Source organism: Dermacentor silvarum, chromosome 11 (assembly GCF_013339745.2).
Source record: "Dermacentor silvarum isolate Dsil-2018 chromosome 11, BIME_Dsil_1.4, whole genome shotgun sequence".
In the NCBI taxonomy this organism is placed as follows: domain Eukaryota; kingdom Metazoa; phylum Arthropoda; class Arachnida; order Ixodida; family Ixodidae; genus Dermacentor; species Dermacentor silvarum.
The window spans coordinates 74,520,257-74,538,035 of NC_051164.1; the positions used below are offsets into that span (position 1 = coordinate 74,520,257).

Consider the following 17,779-nt stretch of genomic DNA (forward strand, 5'->3'; position numbering starts at 1 on the left):
AACCGGGTTTTTGCCGTCGGCGTCGCCGTGAGGTTCCGTATAGATAAAATCTTTACCGCGCGCCGTATGCCCGAGCGGAAGCGTGCGGGGACGCGCGCTACCACGGAGAGCGAACGCACTCAATCTCCCACGCGCAAGCAAGGAAGCAGGAAGCCAGCGACGGAGGGAGTGGAGGGGGGGGGGGGGGGGGACACACTTATACTCTGCCAACAACCGCGCTCGTCGCTCGACCCGCACCGTCTCTTATCTCTCCCACGCGCAAGCAAGGAAGCGGGAAGCGAGCGCCGGAGGGGGGGGGGGGGGCACTTTTACTCTGCCAACCACCGCGCTCGTCGCTCGCCGCACCGTCTCTTATCTCCACACGGCTCTGACCTTCATGCGCCGTGCATTCGCCGCTCAGTTTCCGTTGAAGCGATAGACCGCACGTACCTTCGCCGCTGCGGCGTATCCGCTTGCTGCCAGACTTTTAACGGTCGTTGTCTGCAGTCATTCAGTGTGATCTATTCATGTTTGTTTGTTCGCGCTCACACCACGCTTGTTCATTCAGTTAGTAATAGTCGGGCCACATTTTCCAACGCACGCTACACATGCAATGCTGCCCGGATCGGCAGTGCAGCGCTACAGGTGTGTCCCTTCGCACGCGCTGCCCACGGGAAGCGCTTCTCATCAACACCACCGTTTCACACGCGCCTTCTCGTGGTCATCGAGTCTCTCTTCATGTCGGTCTACTTACGCCGCAGCACACCTGCTTACTTAATCAGCTCATGTTTACTACAATCCATATTGCTACCAAAGCCGCTCACCTTACTTCGTATGACATTGGTGTGTTGCTATCGCATTCATTGCTTCGCCCTTAGGGCGAAACTGTGACATTTTTTTTCCTACCTAATGGTTATGAAAACAAGCATAAAAAGGTTCTAAATGTTTGCCTAATTAAATCAATTGTGCTCTTCATGGCGTATATGGTTTCAATGAGGATATTTAGGTATCACTTGTTTTATTAGGATAGCAATTATATGGACACTCCGGGCGAACTTACACCATCGGCGTCACCTTCGTATAAAGTCGAAGTATGATAACATCGCTGCAGCGCGCCGTATGCTACAGGCGCGAGCGAAAGCTTGCGAGGGTTAGCCGCGAAGGATGGTGGCTTGGTGCGGAGGCGTCTTCTTGGATCGCAAGAGAGGAAGGCCGGGAGGGTGCGCGCCGTCTTCTCACGCGCAAAAGGGGGGGAGGGGAGCAAGGGGGGGGGGGGGGCAGATTAGTCCGCATCGCACTACGCCAGCTGAGGCATCGCACTACGCCAGCTGCGGCGGCTGAGCGCGGTCGCGCACGTACTATCTAGGAAGCAATCTGCGCAGGGTTCGAAGGCTAGCAGACCTGAGATACCTGATGGCTTCGTGAGCGCTGTGCTGTCGCGCGCCTAGTTCGCGCTGAAGCGTGAGGCGGCAAGAAGGGGAATTCGCTCGCCGCTGCTGCCGCTCTTCATCACGCCAGCGCTCCGACAGCGAGTGCCCGCAGTCATCGAGTGGGATGTGTTCGTGTTTGCCCGTGCACGCGTGACAACGTGCTTGTTAATTTAGTTAGTAAGCGAATATTTAGAGCAGTTTATGCTGCGCTGATTGAACGACTAATCTTACTTCGTACAGCTGTCTAATAACTTGCTATCGCATGCGATGCTTTGCCTGTCGGGCAAAATTGTGACTTTCATCACTGCGTAATTACGTAGAAAACAAAGCCGGCAAGAGCAGTAAAGATGGTAGGTCTTAGAATTGTCTTTTGCGAACTCAGTCGGCGTCTACGGGCGGCTGCGTTTCTGGTGTGTTCCTGGCAACGCCACCGCATGGTGGTGCCGCGGCGGCAAACGCTGTTGCTGGTGCCAGCGCTAAACGTTCGCAAATGTAATTCTGTGCTTTAAATCATAAATCTTGTCGGTGTTGGAAGCTAGCCCAAGGTCGGTGGGCCGACTGGCTTTGGGGTACCACGGTAAAACCCCAATTCAGGTAATGCAAGGTGACATGGGTCGGGCTTCCTTCGAAGTCAGAGAAGCGCAGAGCAATTTTGTAGAAGGACTAAGGGACATGGATGAAAAGGGGATGGCCGACTACATGCTCAAATATCTTTACCTCATCAACGTGGACACGGAATGGAGGAAGAGGTCAACAAAGTTGACATCCAAGTACAGGGTAATAGAAAGTGTAAATAGACAATCAGGATTCACAAAGAAGAAACTGAGAAAAACAGACGGTAAATTGGTTGCACAGAATGGAAAGAAAGAAGAGCATGGAGATTTACAAGAACAGCAAGAAAGGAATCAGGAGGGAAAATCTGTATGATAACGCAAAGGGCAGTGCTTTGCTATTTGTGGCCAGAGCTGGCTGCGTGAGGACAATTAAAAAAGCATATCGCAGCAAATATGCACCACAGGATGAGGCCCATGTGCGTGTTGTAGCAACAATTCCGGACACAACTTAGCACATCCTTCGAACGCGAAGATATTCTCCCAACGAGACCCGTAAGTAACGTACACATCCCAGAAGCGCCGAGATTTAAAGCGATCGATGGAAGCATCACCCGGTCAGCAGTCTAGATAAGCAAGAGGCATTGAGCGTATTGGTGGAAATAAAGTGCCGATGAGATTGATAGGACCGGATCCGTTACTGACATAGGTAAGTTAGGTATAGAAGCGTTAAGGATGATAAAAAAAAAAGATGGAGATGTAGACAAAATGCGAGACTGAAAAGCCATGTACAGCATATCTGATCAGCCTAGGTGACTGTACCACCCCGTTTCAAAGGAGAATCCGATAAACCCCACCACCACCACCACCATCCTCATCATCATCGCCGCGTCGTCGTCTGTTTTTCGCGCGATGCCACCGGAGCTCTAACGACGCAGTTTCGCCCCATACGCACTCACCATTGCGTGGGATATGCCTATGACGCCTGGTAGCCTCCGTTTACGCTGCGCCGCAACACAGGTCGCACGTGCTTTGTTATCGCTGTCATCGCTGCGCGCTTGGAGCGAAAGTGCGAAACTGTAATGATAGGATACTGTGCACATCTGTGGACCTGTATTTGTGAATGTGCAACAAAGCTGCCCACTGCTTCTTAGAATACACGTTTCACTTTCCTGTTACGGCCGATTCCTCTGAAAGAGGGATCGACCAATTTTTAAATCTCGCGTTGTAGTTTTTGCCTAGTTTTGAATAACACTTGAAATGTTTTCTCTAGCTGCTAACATGAAAAAAGAAATTGAGAAACGACCCTAATCCTTGATTAAAGGGACACTGAAGAGAAACCGGAAGTTGAGCTTAAATGGTAGATTATCCTTTCACGATCACAGCCATACCATTCTTACTGCAAACAGATGTTTAATAGGCGAGAAAATAGCGAAAAACTGAAGGATAGGTGCTGACGCCCCTTCGAATTTCCCGCACTACACGTTCTGACGTCGGAGATTACAAATGCAGACCGGTCGCGATTGGTCGAGAGCGATTTATCGCTGTTACTAAAACGCAAAATGAAATACACCTTAAACGTACATAAACAGCATTTGCCAACTTTTTAAACCGTTTCAAGCGAGGAAGTACAAATTTAGCACAAAATTAAATAAATAAGAAAAAATGGCATGGCGATACATCCGGTCGTGATAGTTTCGTAGTTTCGTTTTTGGTCAATGCATCGTCGCGCGCGGCTGTTCCGTTCTACGGCGTTTGGTTGCGTGTTGCGTGGCTCGAAAAACGTTGACTTCGCTGGAAACGGCCAGAAAATGCCTCGTGTGTGTAGTGTTGAGGGCTGTATAAATGGCCCAAGGCGCTTGCTCAGGGGCAGCGGCAGTGTTGACTCGATTGTGTCCTTTCATGTGATGTCGCGCGGTGAGCCCCGGCTCCCCGGCGTTCGCAATGGCTCAGTGCTCTGCCGATGACAAAATGGCAAAAGAGCCAGAGAAACCGATGGTGTGCTCTCTGCATTTCTCGCCCTCGGAAAGTATCTTGGCGTGCCCCAGAGGCCAGTCATTTCTCGAGCAGCTGTTCTCTCAATGCGGCCTTCATCAAACCCCCTTCCGGTGCCCCTGCAGCAGCAAACTGGCGGCTCGGTGAGTTCTGAATGTCATTAAATAAAGCCACGAAATAACCATACCGAGTACGTGCGCAACTTTCTACGCTTGTTCTGTCGGGAACATCGTCGCCTGGCGGACCGGGCGCTTCGCCTTCCGTCGACGAAAACGAAGCTCTCCGCCGGCGCGGCCGGCCGGCTCACCGCCATCGCACGCGGAAACACCTACCGCTCGAGCACGGAGGATCATTTCGCGCTCCGTTTCACTGAATATCGCTGAAATGCAGTCCTGCTTCCCTGGCGAGCTCTTCGTTGCAAGGTTCAGCTGCAGCAACGCTATCCATCGCGGCGAACGCAAACGCAGCGACCATGCATGCAGCCATGATGCATCCAGTGCCTCGGCCGTTCACGCAAGCGGTGACGTATCATGGCGCATTCTGATTCGCCGAGAGCAATGAAATCTGTGACGACATTGCTTCAGCGCCAAATCTGGGGTGAGAGAAATTGAGGAAGAGATATTTGGTATGGTATAACTCATATTTTTGCACCCAACAAAAACTGCATGCATTCCTGAAGGTCCCTCTTTTATTCCAGCTGAACTTCCTGTTTCTCTTTAGTGCCCCTTTAAGGTGTCTGCTAGTGGCACTCGCAAGTCGGCGTTGGTGTACCCTGGCGTATTGTTAGGGTTAACTGTGTGTTTTCCTTGTGAAGTACGACACATACACAAATAATGCTCGTGAATTCTTGATGTAAACGATGTGAACTACACTAGGCCCGGCGTCCTCGTAGTCGGAAACTCAACGATACACAACACTTAATTGGCCCGGCGTCCTCGACGTCTACTTTCATGGCGAACGGAACGGGCGGGAAACCGAACTCCTCGGAGGAGCGAGCGAATGGAGCTGGCGGGAAACCACCACGCACAGAGGAGCGAAGGAGGGCACGAAGCGTAGCCCCCTAGCAGACGGCGCACGAAGCGCACGTTACGGGCGCCTTCGCCGCTGACGTGAGAGCATGTAACGAGCGCCGGCGCGCGGCTGGCGCGGGCGAGCGAGCGACTGAGCAGGTGCGCGCCGGGAGAAGAGAAGCGAAATAGGAGGGAGTAACGTCAGCTTCCGCAATGTTAGGCAGGCGTTCACTCTGTGTCAGGTGGTGTGTAGCGCTAATTAGTTTTTGTTTATTTTGATTAGTAATGAGAGGGTACCCGTGGTTTAAGTGTGACGTCACCGATGACGTCTCTTCTGGTCTTCGAGTTTCACGGGAACCTGTACTGATGCGGTGGGTATCTAAAGTGTACGACTGTGTGCTTTGGTGTACGTCAATTAGACTTCCCTTAATTGTTTCTAATTACTCCTGACACGTAATTAGCTCTTTACTGTACTAAACCTGTGCTTTGATGTCATACCTATCATCAACCATAAGTAGGACCATCGATATCTCCCTGTTTTTCTTTCTCTATGATTTATTTTCAAATTCGTCACACCGCTGTGAGAAACCGGAAGTCGACCCCTAACCGGAAGTTGCTGCGCAACAAACAAGAGCACCACCCGGTGCTCGCGCTTCTAAAAAAAAAACAGTTATTTGCTGCAATAAGCACTTAAAGATTCAAGTTTTCGTTATCTCCGCTGCTCTCACTACTTCTTCACGTGCTTCGCCTTTAATCTGGCGTTTGCAGAACGCTATAAATCGGTCCCGTGTCAATCCTCTCGCAGCTTCTGCACGAGCTAATTCACTAGTTCAAATATTAAACATTACCTTCATGCCCCGCCCTGTTTGCACACGACCATCATTCAAATTGGCAGAACTAACGTTTCAAATACAGAAAAGCCCGGTTTATTATTTCAGAACATCAAGTTTATCTCGCTTCATCAAATCTTGTCAGGGATCTTGCGTAGGCAGGCGAAAGATTTCTGTCGTTCGAACCGAACTTTTTGTTACGTTGTTTGTATTAGGAATATATTCCCGTCCCACCCAGTTCCTTTCCTTTTAGACATCGGCCAGTTATCGAGTTCAAACCTCGTCTTCTCCCGAATGAAAACTGTCTCCAAAGAGCAGCCGTAGCACCATTTACGGATCGCCTCCTGCACGATCGGGTAAATATGTCTGGATGACTTCACATAACTGTGGGTGCGATCGAGGAGACACCCCAAATAAAAAAAATACTGCTCCAGTCAGGTAGACTGCTCCATCGCTGATAGTGAGATTATATTTGGATCATCAAAACACTGATGCGTTTATCTAGGAATACCATCGTCTCTCTCTCTCGCACCCGCTTGTCCTCGAGCCTGCGAGAGAGAAACGATGGTATTCCTAAATAAATGCATCACTATATATATATATATATATATATATATATATATATATATATATATATATATATATATATATATCGTGAGAAGCCAACAAACAATGACACCAAGGACGACATAAGGGAAATCACTTGTACTTACTAATTCAATTAAAGAAAGTGATAATTAGCTAACACTCCCAGGGTGAGTTCTAGTTGTAAAGCATAAATACCCCAGAAAGTGGATGGGAAAACGGCTCCGCGGTAGCTCAATGGTGAGAGCATCGCACGCGTAATGCGAAGACGTGGGTTAGTTCCCCACCTGCGGACGGTTTCTTTTTCATCCACTTTAATTTCAGCTAATTTATCATTTTCTTTAATTGAATTAGTAAGTACAAGTGATTTCCCCTATGTTGTCCTTGGTGTCATTGTTTGTTGGCTTCTTATGATATGATTAATAAAAAATCGGGCCCCTCGGTGCCCTTTCTTCTCGTTCATATATATATATATATATATATATATATATATATATATATATATACAGGGTGTTTCAGCGAACACTTTCAAAAATTCTTAAACGTTGCCTGTGGCAGGTAGCACAATTCTAGTTCATGAGCTGGTCTACTCGAAGAGGCGGACATTACTTGCACAAAAAAGTGCAATGCCTAATCAAATAATTAACACAAGTTTACTAATCAAGTTTTAACTAATTACCTGATGGCCCATATTGCAATTTACAAATTGTAGCCGTGGAGTTCGCAAGGCGGATCCACTTGGAATTAATTCTCGGGATGACACCAGTTTCGAGATAATAATTCCCGAACTTTGCAGAGAAATGCATTGGCGTTACAGTTAATTTTGTACTTCAGTGCATAAAGTAACGTTTTGTTAAGAACCTAACTGGAACGCCAATGCATTTCTCCGCTAAGTTCAGAAATTAATATCTCGAAACTGGTGTCATCCCGAGAATTCGTTCCAAGTGGATCCGCCTTGCGAACTCCACGGCTACAATTTGTAAATTGCAATATGGGCCATCAGGTAATTAGTTAAAAACTTAATTAGTAAATTTGTGTTAATTAGTCTATTATGCATTTCAACTTTTTGTTTAAGTAATGTCCGCCTCTTCTAGTAGACCAGCTCATGAACTAGAATTGTGCTATCTGCCACAGGCAACCTTTCAGAATTTTCGAAAGTGTTCGCTGAAACACCATATATATATATATATATATATATATATATATATATACACGCAACAGCATCCACTGTACAAATTGCGCTCATTCCCATTCCGTCGAGATGTCGTGCGGCCTCGCCTTTTACTAAACTGCGCAATCGGCGGGGCAGTCGGCCCCTGCAAATTGCTGTTGCCGGGCAAGGTTTGGAACCGTGCAAAAGGCAAGGCATTACAAGGCAAGGAACCGTGCAAAAGAATCACAGGCAAGGTTTGCTCCTTATAGCGTATAGCCACGTGTCGAAACTCGAGGAAATACTGCAAGCCTAACCTCGCATTAAGCCGGGAACATTTCTTTCGAAATAAGTACCCGGCGTGCACCCCGGATTCGTCAACGCCAAGCATTCGTCTCGTGCGTTTGCTTCTCGGTCATATATAATCGAACCACGACAGTGTGGACGCTTTCCGGGATATACGCGTGTCGGTGCAGGAAACACGACCATTCGCCATCGTCGCAAAATATGTACATCTGTAGCGTGGACAACCGGAACGGCCCTGCCTGGCCGCATGAGCGCACATGTTACAGCTTAACCTGGCGATCGGCAAGGTTCCTCGGACGGTGCTTCGCGCACGATCGCCCCAGATGCGCGCAGACACCGAGGAAGACGCCACTGAGGATAACGAAATGTTAATCGAGTAATAAATTAATTAGGATAATAATTACAGTAGAACCCGGATATGCCGAATCTGAAGGGGATCACAAAAAGTTCGACATATAGGTAATTCGGTATATAAAATGAAAATTGTAAAGAAAAATCTTCAAGGGGATTTTACCGCTGTTCGTTATACAGAATTATTCGTTACACGTGGGATCGATATATCCGGGTTCGACTGAGTATACTAATTGATCTGCCGGGCTATTCGCGGCTGAAACTTGTCTCCAGCGTGTCGAAAACATTGCCACGGCTTTTGAGTCAAGTCTCCCGCAACACTTGAATCAGCATCTTGAGGTACCGAACTCTGGCGTGCCAAATATGATACGTTGGGCTTAGTGGGGTTTAAAGGGCCCCTCACCATGCCCCACCGCAAATTTTGGTTATACACTAGAACGTGAAACACGCCGTCTAAGAGAGTTTTGCCGGAGCCCTTTTTTTTTCTTTCAAATCAGTTCATTATTTCGGTGATACAGAAGGAACCAACAGTCCGGTGACCACGTCGCAAGGAGGTGCAGCGTCACTGCCCGACATAGACACTCTGTCGCTAAGGCTCAACTAGCGTCTGCGAGCGGTATTGCTTCCTTGATGCCTAATCCCATACCGGAGCCGAGGGACCGCGTCAGGTTCACGCGTTCGCAGCGGCGGCTTTGCCACTTCCACAGTGGGTGACTAACCGAAGTCACGTGTCATGGTGAGTGACGTAGCTAGCACTGCGTTTTAGGTAGGCGTATTTGTGCGTGTTACCTTGACTGTCTGGCTGAGAGCAAAGCTTCCTCGAGAGGGAGGGCGCGCGGCGTTTGGTTTTGCTTTCCGCGGGGCGCACAGCGCTGTAATACTCTTGCAGACACGATCGTCAGCGGGTGATGTATGCGCTACGGCTGTCTGTTTAAGAAGGCCAGGCTTTGTGAGAGATCCCTTAAAGGCGACACTAAAGGGAAAGGTAAGTTGAGCTACAATAGCAAATTCTGATTCTAAGTTAAAAAAAAAAAGCCACTCTTAAAGCTAGAGGAGGCTTGATAAGTCTCAAATGACGAAAAAAAAAAGAAACGAAAGACTGGTGTCAACCCCACCTGGGAGTTCTCGCACCAGCTCGGCGTGACGTCATGAACTTCGACGAAAAACCAAAGACTGAATTTAGCAAGTTCTGAGAACACTTACTGCGCCACAACGGCCGACATACGAGAAAATGTTTTGGGCATCCGCGATAGACTGAGGTACCGGTGAGGGAGTTGCGGCGCAAGCTTCGAAAAAAATTAAGTCTGGCCGTCGTTTCTCTCTTCCATTAAGATCGACAGCCTTACCGCACAACTAACAAAAAAAATACTTTACATGTCTAAACTGATTTAGCGCAGGTACTGTCGAACGCCTTTGTAACGAAGTGCTTGTGGTCCCCGAAGTTATTCGTTATAAAGGCCACTTCGTTGTAAAGGTCGCGCACCTCACTACTCCCAAATGACACGGGACAAAATTATTTCTTCGTTATACGGGTCCTTTCGTTAAAGAGACATTCGACTGCTACGTAGTGTCCCCTTTAAACTCGTTCCTGTTCTGACGATGGCAGCAAAAAAAAAAAAAAAAAAAGCCAGTTTCGCGCAGATAGCATAGAACTCAAGAACGACACAGGTCTATTGATGGCGGCTGAGCATGCCTTCGTGGAAGCTCTCTGAGAAGTTGACCAGCCTCAAGCTTGTGTACAAGAAAACATAGACGCGATTCTTGGGCGCTAAATACAAGCTACGTAAAGTTTTTCATAGGTTCGCGTACGCAGTGTTAAAATGTAACTATGACATGTTCGTCCTTCTGTTTTTAATGCGATCGCATTTCTTTGCCTACGTACAACTACTTTCTTAAATATAGCTATCTGGCTTCGAAGCTGTTATCAACGCAACCCATGTATAAGGTCCTTAATCAAAATAATTAACTTCCATAGTCAGACCAATGTATCGAAATGTACTTTAAATACGATAGCATTTCTTTGCATATCCCCACCCACTTTCCTAAATCGGGCTAGGTGTCGAGCCTCGATGCTGCAGCAATGCAACAAAAGAAAATTCGCGCTATCAGTAGGATTCGAACCAAGAACCCCACGGCTGTGACATGAACGCTCTATATACTCCTACTCATCAATCGGGCCTTGCAAAAAAAAAAGAAAGAAAGAAAAGCACCGCGAGAACCAGAGCTGGTATCGACCCTGTATTCGCAAGATGCGTACGAATTATGAAACTGGAATGATATTGTTACGATGAGGTATGTATATATGGCAAGGTATGTACAATATTTACCGTACTTTCTCATTAACCGTCCCCTGTCAACTGTCATAGGCAGTTCTACATGCAGTTGAACCTCGTTACAACAAAATCGCACCCGACCACGAGAATATCTTCGTTATATCCGATATTCGTTATAAGCATATATTCGCTGCACACTGATAATGGTGAGAAAGGTTTTAGGTTTGCTTCGTTATATCCGATAGTTCGTCATACGTGTTCGTTATATTGAGGTTTGACTGCATACGAAGCACACTATTCGCCTTAAACGTAGTAGAACTAGCCACAGTAAATATAAACAGATAATGTGTGATGTCATAATGCTCTATGTATATCTGGAAGTTATACAGACAAGAAAACAGACAATCGCGCATCGCATTGTTTTCTTCTCATTGACCTGTCACTACCTGAAGCAGCGTGTTCAGACATGACTTCTGCAACAATATTTCCTACGTGTTTATATATATATATATATATATATATATATATATATATATCCTGCCCAAACGACGGGGCGCCAAATCGCGAGAGAGCTTTAGAGAGACGCTGCAATACTGTGCTCGAGGCTGTCTTCGCGGCCATCAAAGCAGAACTGGCTTCAATGATGGCCAAAACAGGAACACGTCAGAAGACACACAAACAGAACAGAACTGCCTTCAATGCTGGCCAAGACAGGAACACATCAGAAGACACACGAACCAGAAACACACACGACGGCTCACCTTAAGCAGAGTAATGTACTCGAACAAAGTCCGCACAGAAGGGGGCACTGCGCTCGCGTACGCGAGCGCCACTCGCACAAACAGGGCGTGGAACAGCCTGTCCCGGACACTGTTCATCGGGTTGCCGCCGCCGCTGTTGTTGCTGCTACCGCCGCCGGCGTTGCGCGAGAGGCCGTTGTTGTTGTTGAAGTTGTTGTTGTTGTTCAGGTTGTTGGCCGCGGCGCCCAGCAGGTGGGGGAGGATGCCGATGTTGAGGGCCATGGCGTCGCCAAACTCCCAACGCGGCGTCTGACCGCGCCACACACACGGCGATGAAGAGAGGCAGGCGCGGGGATGTCCTCGGGAAGGCCTTTGGTCGTCGACACTTCACGGAGACATCGTCCCTGTCACGGGCCGGGACGGCGCGACAGCGGCCGCCTGATGCATCCGGATCGGTGGCGTGCGGTGACACTGCGATGAAGGAACGCGACGCCGTTAAATTAAAAGACCGAAAAACAACGTACGAGCAAACAACACAGACAAAACCTCTATTTCAGATATCAAAGCAATACGACAGCGAATGTCACACGAAGAGAGAGAGAGTTGTACCACGGAGTAAACGCACACGAGAGATTTTTTTTTTGTCCCGTGGCTTCACAGAAAGTATGGGCCAAACGCGGTGGCTCAGTGGCTAAGGCGTTGCGCGGCTGGGCACGAGGTTGCGGGTTCGATTGACGGCCACCGCGCGATGGCCGCATCCCGATGGGGCCGGAACGCAAAAAGCGCTCATGTACACTGTGCTATGTGGGCGCACGCTAAAGAACCACAGGCGGTCCAAAAAATACAGAGCCGTCAAGTATACGGCATCCCTCGTAACCCACTGTGATGTTTCTGGATGTTAAACTATTAAAGGGGCCCTGAACCGCCCCTCGGGCTGGGTGAAATAACATAGTCCGCGGGTAGCATACGCTGCTGTGAACACCTCAGCCAAGTTTTGCTGTCGTACGCGGTGCGTGGAGCTCGCAAGCGGAGCGCGAAGTTCTCTCAAACGCCCTCGTTTCAACAGAGCCATGATCCTCTCTCTCTCTTCTGTGTGCTTTATCGCGTAATAAAGCACATTCCAATACGCGGCTGCTATTGGTCGCTGCGGACGGTTACACCGCGGCCGCCCCGGGGTGCCGCCACGAGTCCACATGGCTAAGCGCACTGCGGTTCTCTGAGGAGAACCTTTGGCTTACGTTTAGCGCGGCGTAGGCACCAAAATCAGAAATTTGAACTGCGCGCCACAGTGACGTTTTGAAGGCGGAGCGTTCTGGCCCCGCCCCACTCCGCCGTAGCCTTCGCAGTGCAAGGCATTGCAGAAGGAACGGGAGCACAGCTTAGGCTGTGTTTTACTGCCAATAACTTCGCTTCTGCTGAACGCATTGAAGTACTTTATGCGGCAAAGTATTTATGAAATGGCCTATTTCACCTCAAATGTCTTTCTCCACTTCGATAAAAAGTGGTTCAGGGCCCCTTTAAACTACACAGTCCAACTTTTCAAAGTATACGAGGTACAGGGTGTTTCATTTTAGCTACACCCAAATTTTTTAAATTGCCTGTGGCAGATAGCACAATTCTAATCCTTTATCTAAACTACTCGATGAGGCAGCCATTACTTCCACGAGAAATCAAAACGCCTTACTGAATAATTAACATAACTATACTAATTAACTTTTTAATTATTTACATTACAGCACATATTTCAATCTACGAATTATAGCCGCTGAGTTCCACTTGGAACGAATTCTCAGGACTGAACCAGTTTCGAGATATTAATTTTCAAAGTGTCCGACGAAATGCATGGGCGTTCCAATTAACTTTGTGCTTCGATGCATCAAACAGCGTTTTCCTCATAAAGTTATCTGGAACGCCCACGCATTTCGTCGGACACTTCGAAAATTAATATATATATATATATATATATATATATATATATATATATATATATATATATATGAATTCAGGATTGCCAGTCAGCCTCTAGAGTCTGTAAAGGAGTACGTTTATCTAGGTCAGTTACTCACAGGGGACCCTGATCATGAGAAAGAAATTTGCAGAACAATGAAATTGGGTTGGAGTGCATACGGCAAGCATTACCAAATCCTGTCTGGGAGCTTACCACTGTCGTTGAAAAGAAAAGTGTACAATCATTGCATTCTACCGGTGCTAACATATGGGGCAGAAACTTGGAGGTTAACAAAGAAGCTCGAGAACAAGTTAAGGACAGCACAAAGAGCGATGGAACGAAAAATCTTAGGACTAACGTTAAGAGACAGGAAGAGAGCGGTGTGGATCAGAGAACAAACGGGGATAGCCGATATTCTAGTTGACATTAAGCGGAAGAAATGGAGCTGGGCAGGCCATGTAATGCTTAGGATGGATAACCGATGGGCACCATTAGAGTTACAGAATGGATACCAAGAGAAGGGAAGCGCAGTCGAGGACGGCAGAACACTAGGTGGGGTGATGAAGTTAGGCAATTTGCAGGCGCAAGTTGGAATCAGCTAGCGCAAGACAGGGAGGGGTAATTGGATATCGCAGGGAGAGGCCTTCGCCCTGCAGTGGACATAAATATAGGCTGATGATGACATATATACTTAGTGACGCGTCACCACGCTTTCATATATAAATGGAAAACCCGTCTAGCAACTCATTCAGTTCATTCCAAGACTGCCACGGGTAGACCACGGAAATTAGACACCAGAAGAAGAGCGTGAATACAATGTTCGACCATGTGTGGTGTTTGATATACAGCTTCGCTGGATCTTCCCGTTCGCAGGGCGGGATGGCGGCCATTTTTTTTTCTTTGACCACAGTGTTAGCGCTGACTTTCGTTTACAACCACGAATGAATCAGCGTTTTTTCCTGCACTCACGTTGCTACAATGAGGCGCCATCATACCATCATACCCCGCGGCTGAGGACGCTCGAAATATACGGGGTGTTAAAAGCAGGAAAAGCACGGATCTATGTATGTGACCACCGCGAATGAGAATTAATAAGCCGGCTGCGCTAGATAAGCCGTCGTAACAAGACGGCAGCGTAACCCTGGCAGACGTCCAGGACGCTCGCGCGCGCCCTGGTTCTTTGCCGAAATACGTATACACGCGAGAAGTCACGTCTTTCCTTCCTTTCTTTCCATAAATGCGGATTACAAATAGGGAAGTGATAAGCACCAGCGAAATAAACAAGCCAGGGGGAAAAGTACGGCTATAGTATAAGTGCCTCGTTTTGTTTCCGAGCCCTTAAGCGTCGCTTAATGCGCGCAATCAAGTAGTCGAGCTTCCTACATTCTTTTCTTTTTTTCCCCGCACAATCGAGTTAGTCAAGCGTCTCGTTGTTTCTGCACTCATCAGCTTCGAGAAACAAAAGAAAGTGCACACCTTAACACAAGCACCGCATATACACTTCACCTCACAAATTGCGTACAGTACATGGAAAGCTATACGAGTGCGCTATATGGTATAGTGAGTGAAAGGAGAATCGGCCGAACAGCTCCCCGATCGTCGGCCTCTGGCCACCCTCCGCGCGACCCCGTCTGAACGGAAGCGTCATCGAATAGAATCATCCAACAGAGTCATTGAATAGAGAGGCATCGGGTCCGGCGTCTCTACCATCGAAAAACTTGTACGGCACAAATGGGCAAGATCGGCTTACCCTTTTCCGGAACACGCAGCCGGCTGGCACTCACCCTTCGCTTAACTGCACGGAATTGGTGAGACGGCTGCGGCTCGGCCGATTAATGTAAGCGGGCCTCGGCGGGCCCTTTGTTGTGGAACAAGCTAGACAACACCGTTCTTTTTTTTTTTTCTCGGAAACCGGGCGAGGCGTACACGCGGCAAGGACGATTTCAAAAACGCGTAACAACGTAAGGAGGAAAAAAAAAAAAAAAAAAGACTTTCTCTTGGTGTCAACGACACTCGACACACTCTCCTCAGACAAGCGAGCATCGCGCTGTACGAGACAAATTATAACGGCCGCGCTGCGGCGACACTTTAGGCACGCTTTGCCAAAAGGGATTTCTGTATACGGAGTCGTTAAGTACCCTATCTCTTACACTTTTCTATCTTTTTTTGTTTGTTCATTCGTCCGCCCGCTGTGCTGGCTCAATGGCTACAGCGTTCTGCCCCCGAGGAGCTCGAGGGTTCGAGTCCTTTTAAGGTTTGCCCCGAGCACGAAGTTGGGTGAGAGAAACACGCTTCATCGACGATACTTCAGCTAATTGTGACGCAGCAAACATGGAACAGTGAGTGACAACACTGTGCGTTTTTTTTTTTTCTTTTTTTGAGATCACCGCAACATTTTTTTTTCGACATTGCTGTTGCCGATTTCGCTTGCTTCAGGAAGCAACTAACTATAACTATCTATATATAACTAACTAACTAACTAACTATAAACTTGCTCGAAGCGACTACCTTGCGTCTTTCCACCAGCGCAAGATTTTCAGCGGTTTAAGGTTGGAGACAAACTGGCAAAACTTTTTTCGCGAGCGGAATCCATTTTGCGTAAAACTTGACGCGACGTTCGCAAAATCCAGAACGACCCTTGGGTCGTAAAACTTTACAAAAAAAAAAATGAAAGAATGAAAGAAAAAAAAAAGCGGGAGAGTTGACACGCGTACATTGAGCGTGCGCAGAAACCAAGATCAGGCTATTGTTCCTCACGTGGGGCTGATATATACCTCGTGAACTTTGGGTCCGATATTTCTCGAGCCCCTTTATTCAAACGAGACACTTGCGTGGCGGAAACCTTATCGGGCCCATCTGTAGCGGACGGCGGTACTTCTAAATCTGCCAAGCGGAAAGTTTGAGCACTCGACGGGAGAGGTTCAGAGATAAACGATCGCTGTCGGAGATGTACGCGGCTGGCACTGTTCGGTCAGGCGCAAGATAGCGCAGCAATCGCGGACGTGCACGCAAGACGCGCCCCATAACCGTAGAGACGCTTTTGGTGATCCCTTCCTCACCCGCCGCGGTGGCTCAGTCAGCTAAGACGTTGCGCTGCTGAGCACGAGGTCGCGGGATCGAATCCCGGCCGTGGCGGCCGCATTTCGATGGAGGCGAAATGCAAAAACGCCCGAGTGCTTGCGTTGTAGTGCACGTTAAAGAACCCCAGGTGGTCAAAATTACTCCGGGGCCCTCCATCTACGGCGTGCCTCATAATCAGAACTGATTTTGGCACGTAAAACCCCAGAAAGAAGAAGAAGAAGGTGATCCCTTCCAGTCACACAGAGCGACAGCGAGCATTTCATTAACGAAAAAAAAAAAAAAAAAAAACACGCGAGGAGGTTACTAAGAAAAGGTTAACAAATAACTGTAACACATGTTGCTAGATATGACAGTAACGGGAAGATAGCAAGGATAAGGCTAGTTGAAACATCCATAGGTCCGCAAACTGGTTGCATAATCTAGGATGTAAACTTCGCTAAAACGCGCAGAATGTACTAAGTGCGTGTATACACTGAGCAATTTTCGCATAACGCCACCGGCAAATCGCGCGCGAGTGTATAAGTGGAATCTCGCTGATACGATTCTGCACGATACGTTTTTCGGGATAATACGTCTTTTTTGTTCATTTCTCGGCCAGTGTCTTATAGTAACAATGTATTTCGGATATAACGATTTTCGGATGATGCGTTTTATTTTTTTTCGGTTCCCGTGAAGATCGTACCAACGAGATTCCACTGTACGCGAAACGCGAATACGTCATCGCAGTGCGTCATCATATACGCCATCACACCAACCACCAGCCCCAAGCAAGGTAGCAATACCTTGGGAATTTCACTACGCAGGCGTCATCTCGAGGGCGCTGATTGAGTCAACTATTGAGCACAACACCGCGTCGCAATAGAGTGTTGTCTATCGCATCTGTCGAACCTAAAGCCCCTATATTTATAAAAGTAGCGCCATTCTTAGATCTTGCCGCCACCGCGCTCACCCCGGCGCTTCCTCCTCGCCCTCTCTTAGCCGCCTCCTGTCGCCCCAGCCTCCTCCGCTCCCCCATTGGCCAATCCGTGTCACGTGGAAGTTCGCGTCGCGCTTTTGTATATTTTTTTCTTTCCAGCGCGCTCCGACTGCCATTCTCGGGCCTGTGCGACGAAAGTGCTGTACGCACAAACGGATCAAACGTGTTAGGGACAAGAACTTCGTTGTGATGGCATGCTGCTGCGCCTTAAGTTGCCGCAACCGACAAGGCGAGGGCAAAAGGCTTTTTTTGTTTACCATCCGGCGTGCGCAAACGCTTGTTGCACACTTGATATTTGCGCCGTCTCGCATCGTCGCGTTGCTACTTCCAAAACGGCATTATTAAGACCAGTTACTGACTGACGAAGCAAAATCGCGCCTCAAAAACGTCTCCGCAGGGCGCGATCGAAGTTTTCCTCGGATTTCCTCTGGTAGCGCGTTAGCTGTCGTCTGCCACGGCAGGCCCGACGCAGGCGGCGCCACTGTCGATATCGCGCCTCGATCGCGCTGGTCGCGCCGAGCGCGATAGTGGAACGGAGGAGGAGGGAAGTGGATGGCGCTACTTTTATAAATAT

At 48.2% G+C, this 17,779-nt stretch overlaps 1 protein-coding gene across 5 annotated transcripts in view; it reads right to left on the reverse strand.

The window, feature by feature from the left end:
* Window positions 1-17,779, reverse strand: part of LOC119433889 (membralin-like) — a 273,114-nt gene that overhangs the window by 114,701 nt on the left and 140,634 nt on the right. For all 5 annotated transcript variants that reach the window (XR_007464434.1, XM_049659030.1, XM_049659028.1 and 2 more), the window contains one exon: window positions 11,222-11,671. Coding sequence is in view for 4 of the 5 variants with exons in the window: in XM_049659030.1 (XP_049514987.1) it covers window positions 11,222-11,482 (261 nt within the window). In the remaining variant the exon portion in view is untranslated. The remainder of the gene's footprint in view (window positions 1-11,221; window positions 11,672-17,779) is intronic.